At 36.9% G+C, this 19,164-nt stretch overlaps 1 protein-coding gene across 1 annotated transcript; it reads right to left on the reverse strand.

Annotated features, from left to right (window-relative positions):
• Nucleotides 1-396: 396 nt before the first annotated feature.
• Nucleotides 397-13,328, reverse strand: LOC120633744 (UDP-glucosyltransferase 2-like). The gene is made up of 8 exons (XM_039904074.1): nt 13,135-13,328; nt 10,947-11,037; nt 8,906-9,095; nt 8,065-8,256; nt 5,930-6,146; nt 2,725-2,944; nt 1,641-1,860; nt 397-862 (listed from the first exon to the last, which is right to left on the reverse strand). The coding sequence occupies exons 1-8, from the start codon at nt 13,285-13,287 to the stop codon at nt 592-594; spliced, it is 1,554 nt and encodes a 517-aa protein (XP_039760008.1). The 5' UTR covers nt 13,288-13,328; the 3' UTR covers nt 397-591.
• Between the last annotated feature and the right edge of the window lie 5,836 nt (nt 13,329-19,164).

A 19,164-nucleotide genomic window follows, 5' to 3' on the forward strand; every position in this document is an offset into this window, starting at 1 on the left:
GAGACAAAAATTATATCCCCCGATTATATCCCCTGCTAAAGCAAGGGAACATGGAATAGCAGAAGTTTCCCCCGTTTATTATTACAAATATATTATTTGAAAAATTCAAAATTCATTTATTTCAAGTACGCCTAATATAAGCACTTTTGAAACGTCAAGTCTGTCTGTTTGTAGTGACTCTACCACCGGTTCGGAAGGCAGATTCTACCGAGAAGAAGCCGGCAAGAAACTCTGCAGTTGCTCTTTTACATCAACAATTTACATTTTACATTTTAACATTAATTTTTCTATCTTGTGAGAGCTGAAAGCGGAGCCGGATTTTTCCAAGCAACCTTGTCAATTGAATATTATTTCCACTTATCTGAGCCAATGCTTCGAGAGTTGATAAAGCTGTGTGAGAAGATAAATTTGTATCCTTTCCCCGGGGAGATAATTGTCTCCTGCTCATGCTAACACTGCCGTAGGTAAAGTTTTTATTCAAAGCTTCGTGTTGTTTCGCTAACTTTATTCAACTACAAAACCCAAAATCTGTGTCACCAATTGTAATAAAATAACAATAATAAATTACTTATTATTTACACATACAATAAGTTAAGATTTTTTCTTCTTCTGACTGTCGTCTATTTTAATTAACATTAGCAGAGATTTACAAAGTTTAATGACTAAAATGAATCCTAATACAAAAACGAAGACTATATCTATGTGGAACTTTTTGTACCAGCTGGCAAGTATTGCTGGAGATCTAAGATGGACTGTTCCTTTAGTTTCAATCACGTATTCGACCCAGTAGGCCAGTTGCTGTCCCGGAGTAACAATATTGTTTTTGAAGATGGCAGAAAATTCCTTCGCGCGTTGTTTGTAGCTGGAAAAAGAACGGAGAGAGTATGATTAGTTGCCAGGGCTATTCTGTATCTCAGTTGACAACGAATTTAGCTAGGCGCTGTGGAGAGTTACCGTCAAATAACGCATTTACTATTATAATGCACTAGCGGTCCCTCGCGACTTTCTCCGTAGTCAACCTTAAAAGACAGACAGCTGTCCTGGACTTTTTTTTAATTTTAAAGCGTAACAACTTTGAGATACATGATTTTATCAAAACTTTAACCATTTACGCAGCGCACGCAGCAGAAGCTCTCAAAAGGAAAAAAATCCCGGTTTTGAAACATTATTTTTCTTTGCTATGCTCCTATTAGTCTTCACGTGATAATATATCGCTTATAGCCTTCCTCGATAAATGGGCTTTCCGACACTGAGAGAATTTTTTAAATCAGACCGGTAGTTCCTGAGATCGTCACGTTCAAACAAACAAACAAAATCATCAGCTTTACATTTTAGTAGAAGATATATTAGTGTAGATAAATTAAGTTTGAGATTACGTAATCGTATCTGCCAACCGAATTAAAATTAACTTAGTGGGAAACTTAGGTTTCAGAATAAAAATATGGATTAAACGGGTTATTTGGAGGCGTCTTACCATGGTGGCTACTGGCTAACTAAGCTAAGTGTTGACTGAGATACCTTATCGGCATTGTAACATTTGTAACGTGTAAACTTGATTAAAATAATGCGCATCTCGCAACGAGGGGCTTTAGTGTCTCAACTCTGTATCCCTATGACGTAAGTTACCATTTTGTATTTACCTAGGATTTTCCACCATCTCCTTTATAGCATCTCGCAGAAGATCGGGCGTCTTTTCATTAAAATCCATTGCCATTCCAAATCCTTTGGCAGCTGCTCTCTCGATATTAACATACTGATCAGCGAAGAATGGCATTCCGATTATGGGTATACCAGCGTTCAATGTCTCCATTATAGACAGAAGGCCCCCGTGCGTGATGAAGAGCACGCAGTTGGGATGTGCTGCAAGCAAAAAAAACATTTTTTGACGTGACAACGTCTTATAATTCGATCGTCATATAACACAAACATTTTCCAGTTGTGGGAATCGAACCCACGACCTTGAACTCAGAAAGCAGGGTCGCTGCCCACTGCGCCACTCGGCCATCAAAGTTGAAAAAAAAAAAAGTCAAGCTTCGAGCGTCAAGCGTCAAGCTAAAAAAAAGTTGTATATGCTTTTATTAACCTAAGACATACGATCCTTTCTAAGGTAAAAGTATGATTACTTCATCCACTTTTCCAACGTTATTTTACCTGCCCTTTGTTATTGCCACTAGCACTTTTTAATAACCGTATAACGCTGTTTTTGTACCGCTTTATGAGAAAAAGAAGTATCAACCCATTACCGGCCCACTACAGGGCACGGGTCCCCTCCCACAATGAGAAAGGGTTAAGGCCGTAGTCCACCACGCTGGCCCAGTACTGATTGGTGGACTCCACACACCTTTGAGAACATTATGTAGATCTTTCAGGCATGAAGATTTCCTCGCGATGTTTTCCTTCACCGTTAAAGCAAGTGATATTTTAATTACTTAAAACGCAAATACCTGAGAAAAGTTACAGGTACGTGCTTGGATTCGAACTCGGCCCTCGAAAGTGAAGTCGAGCACCTGCCCAATGCGCTATGACCGCTTTTTATGTTAATAATAATTAAACTTTTTTTTTTTATTTACTTCCATGATGTCATTTATCAACCAACAGCGGTCGATCAATAACATCAATTGCAAAGGCAGACTTGAGGCCCTAGACATTACGTTTCTTGATTAAATGCATATATTTAAGTAGGTAGGCCTTTTGATATAAGTACTTTTGATATTTGATACATACCCAATATACCTGGCTGTGGAGCCCAAGTGACAATATGCACATTTTCTGGTACATTCGGAATAACTTTTTCCAATTTCCAAATCACAGTTTGCTTCAGTTCGCTAAACATGTCCAGAAGTTTCCTCTTGGTTGCCTCCGGTATACCGCTGCCTTTCAGCATACTGCCCATGCTAAAGTAGATCACACCGTTCTTTGATTCATCCATCAGTTTTTGCAAATCCTACAAGTGAAATTTGCATATTTATAAGTTTCATTTTTGGAGTAAATCTTCTTTAGGCGCGACTAGGGAGTAACTCAGATGTTTTTCTGGCGGAAGTAACGCTTACGTCGGACGTCTGTGTAGTTTCCGCAATTTAAAAATAATAATTTGTATTGGTCGTAAGTATATGTCATATACTCCACGCTTCTTGACTTATACGCCAGCTAGTGGCAAATATCATAATCAATGAGGATTATTTATTACCAATATTTTCAAAGGGATCAAATGTGAATAGCAAAGTGAATAAAAATTCAACAGTTTTAAAAAAATATTTTAAATTGCAAAGTTTTTTGAAAATTTCTAAATAAAAGTTGTTTATTTATTACTTAATATTTTTTTAAACTACAAGTAAGCCCTTGTCTTCACTTGTTACAGGTATAGCAAATGCCAGTAATAAGCCATACCCCTAATCAGTGGCGTGCATAGAGGGTATGCACAGGGTATGCAGATTATATAAAATGAATTATATTAATCCAGTACGAGTTATAAAAACTTAAGGGTAGATTTTTTATAACTCTTACAATGCCAATCCCTAGGTTTTTTATAATTCGTACTGGAGAAATTTATCATTTTATATAATCTGCATAGTCTGTGCTTTCCCTATGCATAGAGATGCACGCCACCCTAATCGGTTTCTTCACGACATCGTACCAGAACCCTAGCAACATTAAATAAGTGACAGTGGGCGCGTGGACTGAGCGGACCGGCATCAGAATGATTACATACGACAGGCTTGCAACAGGCGTAAATCTCGCGATCTTTGTTGACAAACGACACTTTTGCTAACAACAAAATACAAAAGTTATGCTTCACAGCAAAGATGACAAGATAGCTACCATTGTTATAATATACCGACGTATCTTACATGATAAAAGTTTCGGTGTTTTAACCAATATAATTCTATTTCCGACAACACTGCTTCACGTAATTATTCGAATTTCTATAAATCTCATGACAAAATTGTTAGTCTCAAGGTGATCATGAAAACAAAAAAAAAACCAATAAGATATTTGAAAGGATAAATGCAGTGGAAAATTACAGGGACATACTTTTACCCTAAATGCTTTTGTGTTGGCTATGGAATTCCAGATAAGGCGTGCTCTGTCACTAGCAGCATGTAAACGACTACAGATAGCACACTTTTTACTCCCAAAACTATACTTTAACCCTTAATCCATTTATCCGTTTCTGTCGTGTTTAAACTATTCCAAATATATTTTCCTTGGCGCTTTAACCCGTCTTATCATCTGGTTTATTATATCATCATCATACCAACCAATTGCCGGCCCACTACAGGGCACGGGTCTCCTCCCACAATGAGAAGGGGTTAAGGCCGAAGTCCACCACACTAGCCCAATGCGGATTGGTGGACTTCACACACCCTTGAGAACATTATGGAGAACTCTAAGGTATGCAGGTTTCCTCACGATTTTTTCCTTCACCGTTAAAGCTAGTGATATTTTAATTGCTTAAAACGCGCATACGTTAGAAAAGGTGCCGAGATTCGAACTCCCTACACCGAAAGTGAAGTTAGAGTCCTACCCACTGGGCTATCACCGCTTCACACTTGCTCACTTTTGTATTATATATTTATATGTATGTAAGAATGTGTATATGTAAGGTTGTGAATCTGTATTAGTGTATATCTTAGTAGATAATTTTGTACCCTGTGGCTGGGTATCTGGAAAACCTACGCCTGGAGACAGAGTAACACTTTGCAGGGCATGCGAGGAACACGTCCTACAAAGGCGCGCTTTATATGCATGAACCTGAGGCTTGGATGTTAAGACTTATGTGCATGTTATTACACCTGCAACCACGCAGTTTAAACCGTATAGGCGGTTTAATACTGCTGTCAAACGACACTTTTCTATACCCACAACAAATAAACAAAAGTGACGTTGTTGCGACAGGCGTTAATCTTGCAATCAATCTTTTGTTTATTTATTGTACAGAAAAGTGACATTTTACAGCACTGATTGCAAAATTTACGCCTGTCGCAAGCTTGTCGCGGGATACGTAATCACCCTGCGGAAGAAAGCAATGCAGCTTAGCGGCAGAAATAAGCATTGCGGGAGACGAGCTCTGTTACAAATAACTCTGCTACTGCTAAAAATAACGTATTGTATGTGTTTATTGGTGCAGGTACAACACAGTATGCTTTCTTTATTACTTTCTTTAGTAATGTTGGTTTTTTAACACGGTTGTGAACGGGACGTTATTGATTAAAAACTTGAATTGATAGACGAGGGGAGATAACGTGGTAAATTGGCATACGATGTTATAATTTTATCACGTTATCACCGTATAATCTGATTGGCTATTATTAGCCGTTCATTTGTTAATAAGTGCTATTGGCTAACAATTATCTACTTAAAGGTCTATTATGTATTATAATATGTATTTATATTTTATCTTTGTTGGGCCAATATTTATATTTACTTCAAAAATTTAAAATATCAAAACTTCACTACCATGCACACCCATTATCTGTATCACAAATACCAGGTAAAAATGCCTCATGACATGCAGTTCTCCTTTGCACCTAGTTCTATTATGTTGATTTGAATGAATTAAAACAACAAACAAACAGCTCAGAATCGCTATAATTAAGGCATTCGTAAAATATTGTTCCTTTTATCTGGCTGCTATTCTAGCATCGCTCAAAGCAGTATTACTTTAAAATGACAGTTTATTTGACATACCTTGTTGATCTAAAAATAAAGGTAGATACTCGTAGATAGATAGATGAAAACTTTATAGCACACAAATTCACAGGAAAAAACACAAACAGTATTCAATATCATACATATATATATATGCAAAGGCGGCCTTATCGCTAAAGCAATCTCTAATAAGGATTATAATTTAACAAAACGTAAACAATATTAAAAAATATTTCTTTAAGCGACAGTACTAAGCTATTTGACATTGATCAAAGCCTACCTTTGGTAATGGTTCGGTGTCTTTGATATGGTAACCTCCAATATGTTTATAGTTTTCTGGTAAAGCGATGCCATCTCCCGTCACCGCATGAGAGTTACCAAGCATCATAGAGCCGTTATATCTGACGTCATCAAAATGTGGCAGCTGGTTGCCCCTCTTGATTGTTGCCTGCCCGAATATGTTCTTGAAATATTCATTGTATTCGTTGCGTTCTGACCTAGAAATAAGAATGTATCATCACTATCACATCAACCGATAACCAACTTATAAGGGGGCTGGCTGGAAAACCAGTGTCGCCCTTTTAAGTATGCAGCTACACTGAGCCAGCTCCTTTGTTACACATTTTTATTTTAAGCAAATTTATGACACAAATGTAACATTTTACATTTTATAAAGACGATTTTTCTTTCTTTCTTTCAACCCAATACATAGCACGCCACAGGTAATTACGTATCTCACAAAAGGCTTGCGTCTCTTCTTCTTTCTTTTTTTTTCGGATTGTGTGTTGTGTTATGACGCGGGCATGTTGGCGAGCTGCAAGAATCTTTCGTCTCGCGATCATTGCTGTCAAACGACACTTGCATACCTACCTACAAAAATACAAAAATGACATTTCACAGTAAAGATTGCAAGGTTTATTCCTCTTGCCTGCCACGAGATACGTAATCACCCTGCAGGGCATAGGCCGTAGTCTACCACGTTGGAAAATGGCGGATTGGTGGAATTATAAATTAATAAATATTATTCAATTATACACACTAGCCCCAAATTAAACGTAGCGTGAATAATTTTTATGAATACTTTAAAACATACAAACATACAAACATAAAAACCCAGACAATGAAAAACATGCATGTTCATAAGACAATTTTTTTTCCAGTTGTTGCAGTCGTTGGGGACACAGAATGCAGCGTAAATAAATGAAATCTGGTGGCGGACTGCGGCCTTAACCTCTTCTCATAATGTGAGGAGCCCGTACCCTGTAGTGGACCGATAAAGGGTGGGTAGCATAGATGACTGGCACTACCGTAATTAACTTCAATGTTATTAATATTTATTTTGTACAACCGTGACAATAACGTGTGACGTATTAATAGGTATTGATTTCAACCACTCGTTCAGTTGACGCATCTGTTTTCTAAATTGCTTTATCTTTGACCCAGTTTAAGTGTTTCGTATTTGTCGTAAAAGTTCACGTATAGATGGCGTTAGTTAATGTTATACCGCTATACCATTTTGTTAGTATGAAACAGTGTGTGTATAGTATTTAAATCGTTGTAGGAAAAGATGAAAGCCAAGGTGCCAATGTCTTAACCGTCTGCAGTCTGGACCACCATTAGAAACAGACAATCACACCATTACCGTTTTCGCAAATCGCCATTATTATAACTGTGTTTAGTTATGAACTACCAGCGGTATATATTTATACAGAAGGTCATTTGTGTCAACTCTAATAATATGTTACTTTAATAGCACGGTAATAGGCAATTTTGACGACCTCCCTGGTGCAGCAGTGAGTGCTATGCTCTAAAGTCCCGGGCCCCGGGGTTTGATTCCAGGTCTCATTAAATGTGAGTGGTATGGCAGTTTTATTAACCCAAACTTTCCATGCGGCATCGTACTAGAACGCCTTTTTTTAGTAGTAGTAGAGGATTTTTTTAGTAGTAGTAGATTGCAGGATGTATTCCTTGCATGACCTCAGAAGTGATTATCTGTTTATAGGTGGTGAAAAAAAAAAAGGATTAAAATTTATCTTTACCCCACAGCTTTATCAACTCTCAGAGCACTGAGAGTTGATAAAGCTTATATTATTTGGATATTATTTCCACCTGTGCGCAGGTGGAAATAATATCCAAATAATATAAGTGTATTAATAAACGGGGGTAAACTTCTCCTATTTCATGTTCCAGTGATTTAGCAGGTGGGCACGCAAATATATCCCTTGTCAGGGGATATAATCGGGGTATATAATTTTTATCCCCTGCCCGTGCTAGCCCTGCTGCGCTTACCATTGTGCCAGGGATCGTCAACCATATATTTACCTACACTGCTATAGTGCAAGCGAAACATAACTTTAACACCATAGGAAAAAGCTGTAAATTGCAAAATCAAACATAGTTGTTTCCGTAACTCACCATCTGTAATAACTAAGTTTAGCTATGAAGTACCAGTGCTGCAATCTGTCCCAGAAGGTCGTTGTGTAATGCCGAGATAAATGGTGTACGTTATAGGCTGGGTTCACGTGATCATCTATCAGAGAGAGTACTGCTGTGTGAGGAATCATTGATGACGACCAGATATACGGGCAGTTAAACACCGAGGAAAACCTGAAAATATTATAAAACCTTCATTATACCATCACTTTTAAAAAAAACACAAAATAATGGGGTGTTTTAAGTTGGACGTGTCTGTGTTTGTGTAGGTGTGTCTGTCAGGCAATCAGGTTTCTTTCCTTTGCAGTTGAAGCAAGTGATATTTTAATCGCTTAAACCCATCCAATTTCGGGGCTCGGCGTTTTCTTACTTGTCATAAAATGCAAACAATAATTTTGTTACTTTCAGGGTAAGGTTATTTTCAATTTGTTAAGATAAATTGATAAACCTTCTTAAAGAACATCTCATTTTATAGTTTTAGTTTTTATTTTATGGAATTTTTTCTTTAATATTTAATGAAAACATTGAATACATATTAAGACGAGTAAGTAAAATTTAGTGTAAGATGGTAGTAGGCTAACCTGCTAAAGATATAAATTGAAAAAATGATTTATTGTGGCAACATGATTACATATAGTAATACACAAACAAAAAGTATGGACGGTCTCTGCTGCCTAATTTAGGTAACCCTGTGCTATAGACATCAGCGATATAGCAGTTACAAGCAATATATAAATGGCGTCTGAATATTTCGTAGACGAAATACAGTTGTCACTAGTTTATTACCATTATTCAAGTAGGTAAGTCGATTTCGTATACGTACCCACTAGATAACTCTGAGTAAAGCCACTCAATCACTACAACATCGTACTGTTCCTTTGGGTCATTTATAAACTTCTGTATCACTGGCAGTTGATACGTTTTGTATAGCACACCGTGCATCACACCATGGAATAGGAAATAGTCCTGTAAATCTATTTCCTTGGTCATAAACTTCTCTACGTTGAAAATATCTGAAAAAAAAAACAAAAACTCTTTGAGTGCTAAGCGTATTTTAATAGGTCTGTGGTAATTACCTAACGGCTCGCTTACTATGTCGCTTACTGGTTCTCATAAGAAGAGTCAGATTCACTCAACGGGCAATGGAGAAGGTTGATAATATTGGTGGTATCTCTACGTGATCAAATAAGAAATGAGGACCAGTAGAAGAACCAGAGTTACCGACAGCGAGTCGCAAAACTTAAGTGGGAACCGAGACGTTTGGCATCCAAGGTGCTGGAATGGCAACCCTGCATAGGTATACGCTGCGTTGGTCGGCCCCTAACGATGTGGACAGACGACATCAAACCAGTCGCTGGGAGACGCTGGAAACAAGCGGCCCAGGACCGTGGATTTTGGAAATTCTACAAAGAGCTATGTCCACCGGGAAAGTGGACTTCAATCGGTTGAAGTGAGGATGATGCGGTCATTGGGATTACTCCATCCGGTCATTGATACTGAGATTTTTTGGGTCATCGGGCGAAATCCTTAATATCCTTACTAACTTTTTTTATAATTATTTATTAGTATTCTAACCTACACTTGGAGGAATTATCAATTTCATAAATTTAATATGCATATAAAAATTGTCGGAACCGACTCTCTGGCAATTACGGCCTGAGCGCTTTTTCCAATTAAGCTACGGTTCTCCTACCATCGATGCCGAAAATTACAGTCGCTATAAGACTGATGTAAAGGCAAATACTAATTTTCGGCATCGATATAGATATCGATACACTGTAACCCATTTTCTCAACTTGATATCCTGTGGTAGGTTGCCTGGTAGAGATCGCTGTATATAAATTATTCTTTTTAAAGTCAACGTAACGTGCGTAGAGGGTACATTGCCGAAGATCTGTTTAGTGTTGAGTATAAAGATTGAAGAAATTATAATAACTCTTGCTTTTCGCTGAGTATTGGAAATTAAGCTCAATTTCCATAATGTAACATGGAATCCCGCTAAGTAACGCCTGATTCTATCCAATATTGTGTTTTTTGATTGCTTTGTATATGGTTTAATAGGATTTGTTGTTGAAAAATTTACGTAAACGAGCCGGCAAAATGTTCAAGGATGTGGAAAAAAAAAATAGACAGTCGATTTGTTAAAGTATTCCACAGCATACTAGTAAACAGAGCAACAACGGTTTACATTGCATTTACTTTGGTAGGTAGGTAGTTGTAGCGTTTACCTTGGTATTCTAACCTTGAGAATACCTACATGTTAATAAAAAAAAATATTTAATGTAAATTGATGTCAATAAATTAAGGATAATCTTTTTTTAGGATAACAACGCACTTATCTTGAAATATAACTTAAACTTAACCTTTATTCTTAACCAATGAATAGGTATTACTACATTATTAGTTTTACGACCGGCTGGCGCAGTGGGCAGCGACCCTGCTTTCTGAGTCCAAGGCCGTGGGTTCGATTCCCACAACTGGAAAATGTTTGTGTTACGAACATAAGTCAAGTCAAACATGAATAAGATGTTTTTCAGGGTCTGGGTGTTTATCTGTATATTATAAGTATTTCTGTATATTATTCATAAGTATATTTATCATATATAACATATAGCACTACAATAAATATAGTAACAATTTGTGGAGACCTGCTAGTATGTGTAATATGTCGTTGTAAACAAATATAAAAATATGTAGGTACAATGTTTGAATAGTGTCTGGGTGTGTGAGTTTGTGCGTAAGTATGCGTGTGTGTCCATGCGATAGAGTTAGCCTATATAAATCAATAATCAACAAGTCGATTTGTATTGACCATGATCGTTTTAAGAAAAAGTCGGTGGTGGGTTTATTTTACTTAAACTCACCTGTAGGCATAAATTTAAAATTTTCCGATACATCCACTTGACGTAGCTTCGGGTGCGGCTCTTTCACAGGCAAAGGAGTTATGTAAGTCACCTGTAAACAACATAACAAATATTCTTATATAAATGGAAAAGGTGACTGACTAACTGACTCAAAACGACCGTTAATTATATCCCGTAGGCACCATTCCACGCAGGCATAACTCAGTAATTCGTTTGGTTATAAGGTTTATTGTAACATTATTCATAAAGAAATCCAGTCCAATAAGCTCTTTTGAAACGTCAGGTATATCTGTTTGTAGTGACTCTACCACCAGTTCGGAAGGCACATTCTACCGAGAAGAAGTCGCAAAATGAGCTATCTCGATGGTATAAATGAGACGCACTGGAAAGATAGCGGCCATTTTGTCACTAAGGCAAACGTCGTATACTTCTCTGGCAATCATGAAAGGCAGATGCCAGAGAAGAGTGGCGACAAAAAGTCAAGCGTGCCACACTACTTAAATAAATAAACTAAACTAAACACACATCGCCATCTAGCCCCAAAATAAGCGTAGCTTGTGTTATGGAAACTAAGATGACTGATGAATATTTTTATGAATAATATACATAAAATACTTATAATATACATATAAACACCCAGTTCATCACACAAACATTTTTTATGTGGGAATCGAACCCACGGCCTTAGACTCAGAAAACAGGGTTGTTGCCCACTGCGCCAATTGGCCTTCAAACCGTCCCGCGTCGTGACGACCACGACCGCTCTGAGCAGAGCGAACCGACTGAGAAGAAAAATCGTCTGAGAAGAAAATTCAGAAAGGATTTTTATAAATTCAACTCTTAGGGGGGGTGAAATAGGGATTTAAATATTTGACTTGACGCGGGCAAACATTAGATTGAAGTCAAATTTGGGTCAAAAGGGTATTCGTATAAAGCAAGATGTAAGCAAGATCTGTTATTGAAATCTATAGAAATAAATAAAAGCGGAGTATGTCTGTGTTTTAGAAATACCTTCCCACTATCATGTAATATTTGAGTTGCAATTACGGATAGGTACTGTAGTTTTTCACTGTACTTTAAGGAATGAAAGGTCAATAGCAATAATGACTGATTTTGAAATACTTCCATGATTTTCTGAAGAACATCATGGAAGTTTTTGACGGCCATACTTGACGGCCTACTTGAAATAAATGAATTTTTATTTTCTTTTTTTATTATAGACAAGGCGTGCGCCCAGCGACACGTTAGAAACTACAGCTGCAACTCGATGATAAAAAAAATAACATGACGGAACAACTTTTATTTACATTCATGAAAATAAAAGTTTACCTAAAACCAATTCATTAGATACGGCCCATACTCGCAATGACATTCGAATAATAAATGACATGTTTAACACAATTGTCTGTAGTGTAGTATTTACTATGATGTCACCAAAATCCAAGGTTTCTTTTTATTTCGTTGCCTAAAAACAGAGCAATACTTCGCAGGGCATGCAAGGAAAACGTCTAGGAAGATGCCACCCTGTGTCCATTAACCCGAGGCATGGGTATGTGCTGTAATTACACCGGCAACCATGCCCACAGACGAGAACACAGCAATGCTTCTTGGCGGCGGAAGTAGATACTTCCCTCGACGAGCTCCGTCACTATAATCTCTACTACTCTCTTCTCAGAATGAGAAGGGTCCACCACGATGGCCAAGTGCGGATTGGTAAACTTCACACGCCTTCCAGAACTTTATAGAGCACTCTCGTGCATACAAAATACCTCACGATGTTTTCCTTCACCGTTGAAGCAAGTGAAATTGTTATTTCATTAATTCAGAACGCACATAACTCACTCAACGAGTCGTGAAGCTGAAGTGGCAATGGGCACATAGATCAGATAAAGGATGGACGTTGGGGTCCCAAGGTGCTGGAATGGCAGCCCCGCAGTTGTAAGTGCAGGTGGGCGGACGACATCAAGCGTGTCCCAAGTAGCTGGATCTAAGCGGCACAAAATCGTGGAATTTGGACCTCCCTACAGCAGCGGACGTCTATCGGTTCATTTGATGAGGATGCACATAACTCCTATAATTTTTAGGCCGGGGTTTTAAATCGTTCCTCTCTGCTCTTCAGAGAGTAACGATTTAAAAGCTGAAGCCTTAGCGACTACTAGAGTATTGAAATGAATTTTATAATAATCACCTCATGTCCAGCTGCCAATAAATGCTTGACGTATCCCTCTCCGAGTATCGAATGACTCCTTCCAGGTATCGGGAACACCACAAGCACTTTATATCCATAGCAAAAATTCACAGCGACGGTCAGTAAAATAATTATTTTGCTATATACAAACATGATCGGCACTTGTTGTATCCACGTTATCTGCAGCCGACTGATCAGCGACGCTCGGGTATTATATTATATGCGAAAAAAATTACATTGTTTGAGAACAGATAAGGTCTCACTCATATATAAGAAACATTGAAATTCAAAATTGATTTATTTGTATAAAAACATAATATACGTGTTCTATACGTAATTATATTCTTATTTTTTTATTCCACTACGAGTTAGCCCTAACTCCTACCTACCTGTTTGTTAGTGATAAGGCAGTCTAAGATGATAGGGGCTAACCTGTTAGGGATACCGCAGTTATATTTGAACCCTTATCGATTATCAACATCATCAAACCGTTTACGGCCCAGTAAATCGCACGGTTTTCCTCCCACAATGAGAATATTGTAGGCCGTAGTAAGCCACGTTGGCCCAGTGCGGATTGGTGAACCAGTACAGGCAATTTTCAGATATTATATAGATTCCAAAATATCCCCTACCAGGGAACGAACCCAAGACTCCCGGTTATAAGACCACAGCGCCCACCACTAAGCCACAAGGTAGCCATTTGTGTGAATGCTACTTGTTCTTTCTTTGTACCTATTCTCCTCACCTCTCCGTCTCTCCGTAAGATGCCTGCTATATATCTCTTGAAGTATGTATGTTTTTGTTTAAGTCTGTCTGTTTGACTCAACCACCGGCCTGGAAGGTAGAATCTACCGAGAAGAAGCCGGCAAGAAACTAAGCAGTTGCCCTTTTCCAACTTAAAAAAAATTATTTTAAACATTCGTTTTTTTTAAACGAATGTTGAAAATAAAATTCGACGGCCGACTGGCGCAGTGGGCAGCGACCCTGCTTTCTGAGTCCAAGGCCGTGGGTTCGATTCCCACAACTGGAAAATGTTTGTGTGATGAGCATTAAGTGTTTTTCAGTGTCTGGGTGTTTATATGTATTTTCTAAGTATTTATGTATATATAATTCATAAAAATATTCATCAGTCATCTTAGTACCCATAACACAAGCTACGCTTACTTTGGGGCTAGGTGGCGATGTGTGTATTGTCGTAGTTTATTTATTTATTTATTTTAAAGAAAGAAATTCATTAATTGCATAGTTCGTTACGTGGCTGTAATAGACGGCTTTTAACACATTGTTCAAATTTATGCATTGGTAGGTGTACAAATACCTTGAGAAAAAAGCATATATTCGATGGTAAGCAAAGATGTTGGAGTATGCTGTATGGTAGTTAAATCAACTCATAATCCTAAACGGTTTTTACGCGACATCGTACCAGAACGCTAAGTCGCTTGGCAACACCTCTTTATCGGGAGGGAGGTAACTAACAACGGCCGAAGGCAAAATTCTATTGCGCACAAATTTTTAAACTGAAAAGTAAGTAGGTATAAGTGCTATCGTTCTCTACAAAGAACGAGATGAAAGGGATGACACTATTTTAAAATTTGAACCATGAGAAGGGGTTAAGGCCGTAGCCCACCACGCTCGTCCAGTTATTGGTGGACTCCACACGCCTTTAAGAACATTATGTAGAACTCTCAGACATGCAGGTTTCCTCACGGTGTTTTTCTACACCGTTGAACCAAGTGATATTTCTATTGCTTAAAATACGCACATAACTTAGAAGATAGAGGTGCTGGGATTCGAACTTGGCCCCCCCCGAAGAAAAAGACGAAGTCTTATCCACTGGGCTATCACCCATTCAAAATCTCTTGAATATACTTAAATATTAAAATATTCCACACTCCACTTCCACACGTAACTATTTGTAACTAAAGTGTATCATATCAATAATTATAATACTTTACTTTATATCCGTGTTCTGTATATAACTTAATTATTTATATATTATTCTATGTACAAAACTGATTGTAATTGAATAATTAAAAAATAATTTAACTTGAATGCCACACAATTTTTTTTCATTTTTTTTTTAGTTTACATTGCTGAGGACGTTTGCAAAAAACACACATACAATTTGGTATAATTAAGACTCAAGAGATTGAGACAGAATTGACATCATTTGAACTTATTAAGTGGCTCACAAATATCTAAATTAAAACTAATAGGTCTCAAAGAAGTGCTACCCAATGCCTAATATCGTTTGTGGTTAAACAAGGCACATTGTTTAGAGCTGTAATTCACGTGTAGTACCTATGTATTATGTACGTGAGGGCTGCATGGTAGACTATGGCCAGTGGCGTGCATATAGGGTATGCAGATGATATAAAATGATGAAAATCTCTGGTTCGTGTTAAAAATACTTAGGCTTAGGCTTTTAATAACACTTACAATGCCTATCCTTAAGTTTTTTATGATTCGTACTGGTGATTTTCTTCATTTTATATCATCTGCATACCCTATGCATACCCTCTATGCACGCCAATGCGTGAGTTCTACAATTAGTTAAGCATATACTACCATTGATGCCGATTACCGCACTAGGCCAGCGTGGTGGACTACGGCCTTAACCTCTTCTTATTGTAGGATAAGAACCATGCCCTGTAGAAGATATAAAGTGAAGAAAATCTCCAGTACGAGTTATAAAAACTTAAGGTTAGGCTTTTTATAACTCTTACAATGCTTGTCCTTAAGTTTTTTATCACTCGTAATAGATTTTTTTTTTCAAAGTCAAAGTCAAAGTCAAAAATATCTTTATTCAAGTAGGCCCACAGGTGGCACTTTTGATGCGTACATAAGAATTACACGGTAGTGAGATGATGGCGATAACCACATTCGTAAACTTAAAACTAAAGCTACGAGGGTTCCAAACGCGTCCCGGTCTAAGAAGAAGCCCACAACAAACTTAGCCGGGTGTTTTTTTTTTTTTTTTTTTGTTATCGCCATCTCACAATGTAATTTTAAATTATTAGAAGAGCAACCTGGTTAGAGCAATAATTTACACCCATGCTTTTTTATCGTTTACGTAGTCCTTTATACTATAATAGGACTTTTCTATAAGCTTACGTTTAATACAAACTTTGAACTTTTTAAGAGACATCTCCAAGATGTCAATTGGTAGTTTATTGTAGAATTGTATGCAATTTCCTTTAAACGAATTATGAATTTTATGTAACCTAGTATATTGCACTGTAAGTTTATTCTTACTTCTAATGTTTAAATTATTGCAGTCACATTTTTTCTTAAATTTAGAAATGTATGGACGTACATTAAATTTTCAAATATGTACTGACTATACACTGTCATTATTTTAAAATCTTTAAATTTATCTCTCAATGACTCTCTCGGACCCATTTTGTAGATAGAACGAACAGCCCTCTTCTGCAGCACGAAAATAGTGCTAATATCAGCAGCATTACCCCAAAGTAAAATTCCATATGACATAATGCTGTGAAAGTAACTAAAATATACCAGTCTAGCAGTTTCTACGTCGGTCATATGGCGTATCTTCTTTACCGCATAGGCAGCAGAACTAAGCCTGTTCGATAAATTATTTACATGAGGGCCCCATTGAAGTTTAGAATCTAACGTTATTCCTAGAAAAACTGTCGTATCCTCCAGTTTCAGTTCCTCATTATTAAGTAGTACAGTGGTTTTCACGTGTTTAACATTAGGTAAAGTGAATTTTATACACTTGGTTTTTTTTCCGTTAAGAACCAAATTATTAGCTTCAAACCACTGTACCACTTTAGCGAGAGAGTTGTTTACGTCGTCAAAAGCTAGTTCACGTCGATTTATTTTAAAAGTCAGTGATGTATCATCGGCAAACAGAACTATCCCGTGTTTATCCTTGGCAAGGTAAGGAAGGTCATTAATGTAAATAAGGAACAGAAATGGTCCTAATATAGACCCCTGTGGGACACCTATTTTCATAACTGATCCATTAGACCGTTTTCCATTTACGTCGACTTTCTGAATTCTATCGCGTAGATAGTTACTCATTAAGTCTAGAGCTACACCCTGAATTCCATAGTGGTGTAGTTTCCTAACTAACGTTTCGTGTTGAACACAATCAAACGCCTTAGATAAGTCACAGAACACACCAAGTGCATCACGTGACTCCTCCCAGGTTTCAAATATGTTTTGTATTAGCTCAACACCTGCGTCGATTGTTGAGCGACCCCGTGTGAAACCAAATTGCTTAATATGAAGTAAATTATACTTATGAAAATGGTAAAGTAATTGATTTAAAATGAGTTTTTCAAAGATTTTACTGAAAGTGGGTAGTACGGATACTGGTCTAAAGTTAGTGGGGTCAGAAGTACTACCCGATTTAAACAATGGAACTATTTTACTAAGTTTCATTAAGTCAGGAAACACACCACAATCTATACAATTATTAAATATTAAGGCTAAATCGGGTGCAACAATATCAATTAATGATTTGAAATGCCCCACAGATCATTTGTTTTTTTATTAATTAATAATTTAAAGGCTTTAATAACGTCAGAGCCACTAACATGCGTGAATTTAAAAGAATGGTTACACTCAGGCACATTTTCCTTTAATAGAGAGAGAGCCATATCTGGTGAAGAGTTTAATGATTCTGTTGTGGAGACGGGAATGTTGGTAAAGAAGGTTTCAAAAGCAGTAGCCACCTCGAAATCTGTTGTTAAGGCTTTATTATCTACATTAAGTTTAAAATTAATATTTCGTGGTGTTACTCTTCCCGTCTCCTCATTAATTATGTTCCAAGTAGTTTTGATTGCATTGCTGCTATTTTTAATTTTATTTTTGATGTATCGCGTCTTTTCTAAGTGGCAAGCTCGTTTAAAATTCTTGGAAAACAATTTAACATAATCCCCAAACTTATCACCAGTGTTAAATTGACGTTCAGCATACAATTCGTACAGCTTTTGCCTATTTTTATGAAGTTCAACTGTCGCCCACTCACTAAAATTTAATGTATCAGTAATCACAACCGACTTACTAGTAAATATAGAATGAAATAGTCTATTAAAGGTATTGAAAAAGGAGCTGTACATTGCATTTGGAGTCGCCCCTGAGGGTAGGAATGGGAGGTCATTTACTAGGCTATATCTCATTTTCTCTATGCGGTTGGATGTTACAGGAACAAATGTTATTTTACGTTTAGAAACATTTTTCTTCACATTTTCAAATTGAATAATTTGACCACAATGATCAGAGTCTAATTTACTAATAATATTTTTGCTTATAGGAATTATATTTGTAAAGATGTTATCCAAACAGGTGGCGCTAGTAGCAGTTATTCTTGTGGGCTCCATGAACATATTTGATAGATTGTAAGTTTTAAATAAATTCAATAACTTGATACTTAAAGAGTTATTTTCTAAAATGTTTACATTAAAATCTCCGCATATTATTAACTTTTTATTACACTTTGATATTTTAAATAACACTTCATCCATTACCTTTTCAAAAAGTTCAAAGTTTGACAAGGGTGGCCTATAAACAGTAACAATTATAAATTGCTCTAGTTCAACCGAGGCTAGCTCTATTGTCCGTTCAACAGAAAGGCTAACAATATCGTTTCTGTTTTTAAATTTTAAATTTTTATTTAATAAAATTAAAGAGCCTCCATGAATCGCTGTAACCCTGGTGAACGAACTACCAACCTGGTGGTTACCAAAATTAAACAAATATTCATGGGTTTTCAACCAGTGCTCAGTTATACATAAAATGCTAATGTTAAAATCATTTAAAAATAATTCAATCTCTAAGTCTTTTCCTCTAATACATTGAATATTTTGGTGAACCAAGTTGATATAATTAGAATTAGATTTTTTATTATATTTTTGGTTTAATAGTACATTGTGCGACCCCTTACTATATTTTTTTTCATATATGCCTGAGGGAGACTCAGTTGTCTGCTTTTCTAAGCAAGAGAAAGCCTCTGTTGTCTCCTTAACTAGTTTAAACTAAAATGACTTGGAATAATTT

This window comes from Pararge aegeria, chromosome 22 (genome assembly GCF_905163445.1).
Source record: "Pararge aegeria chromosome 22, ilParAegt1.1, whole genome shotgun sequence".
NCBI classification, from domain to species: domain Eukaryota; kingdom Metazoa; phylum Arthropoda; class Insecta; order Lepidoptera; family Nymphalidae; genus Pararge; species Pararge aegeria.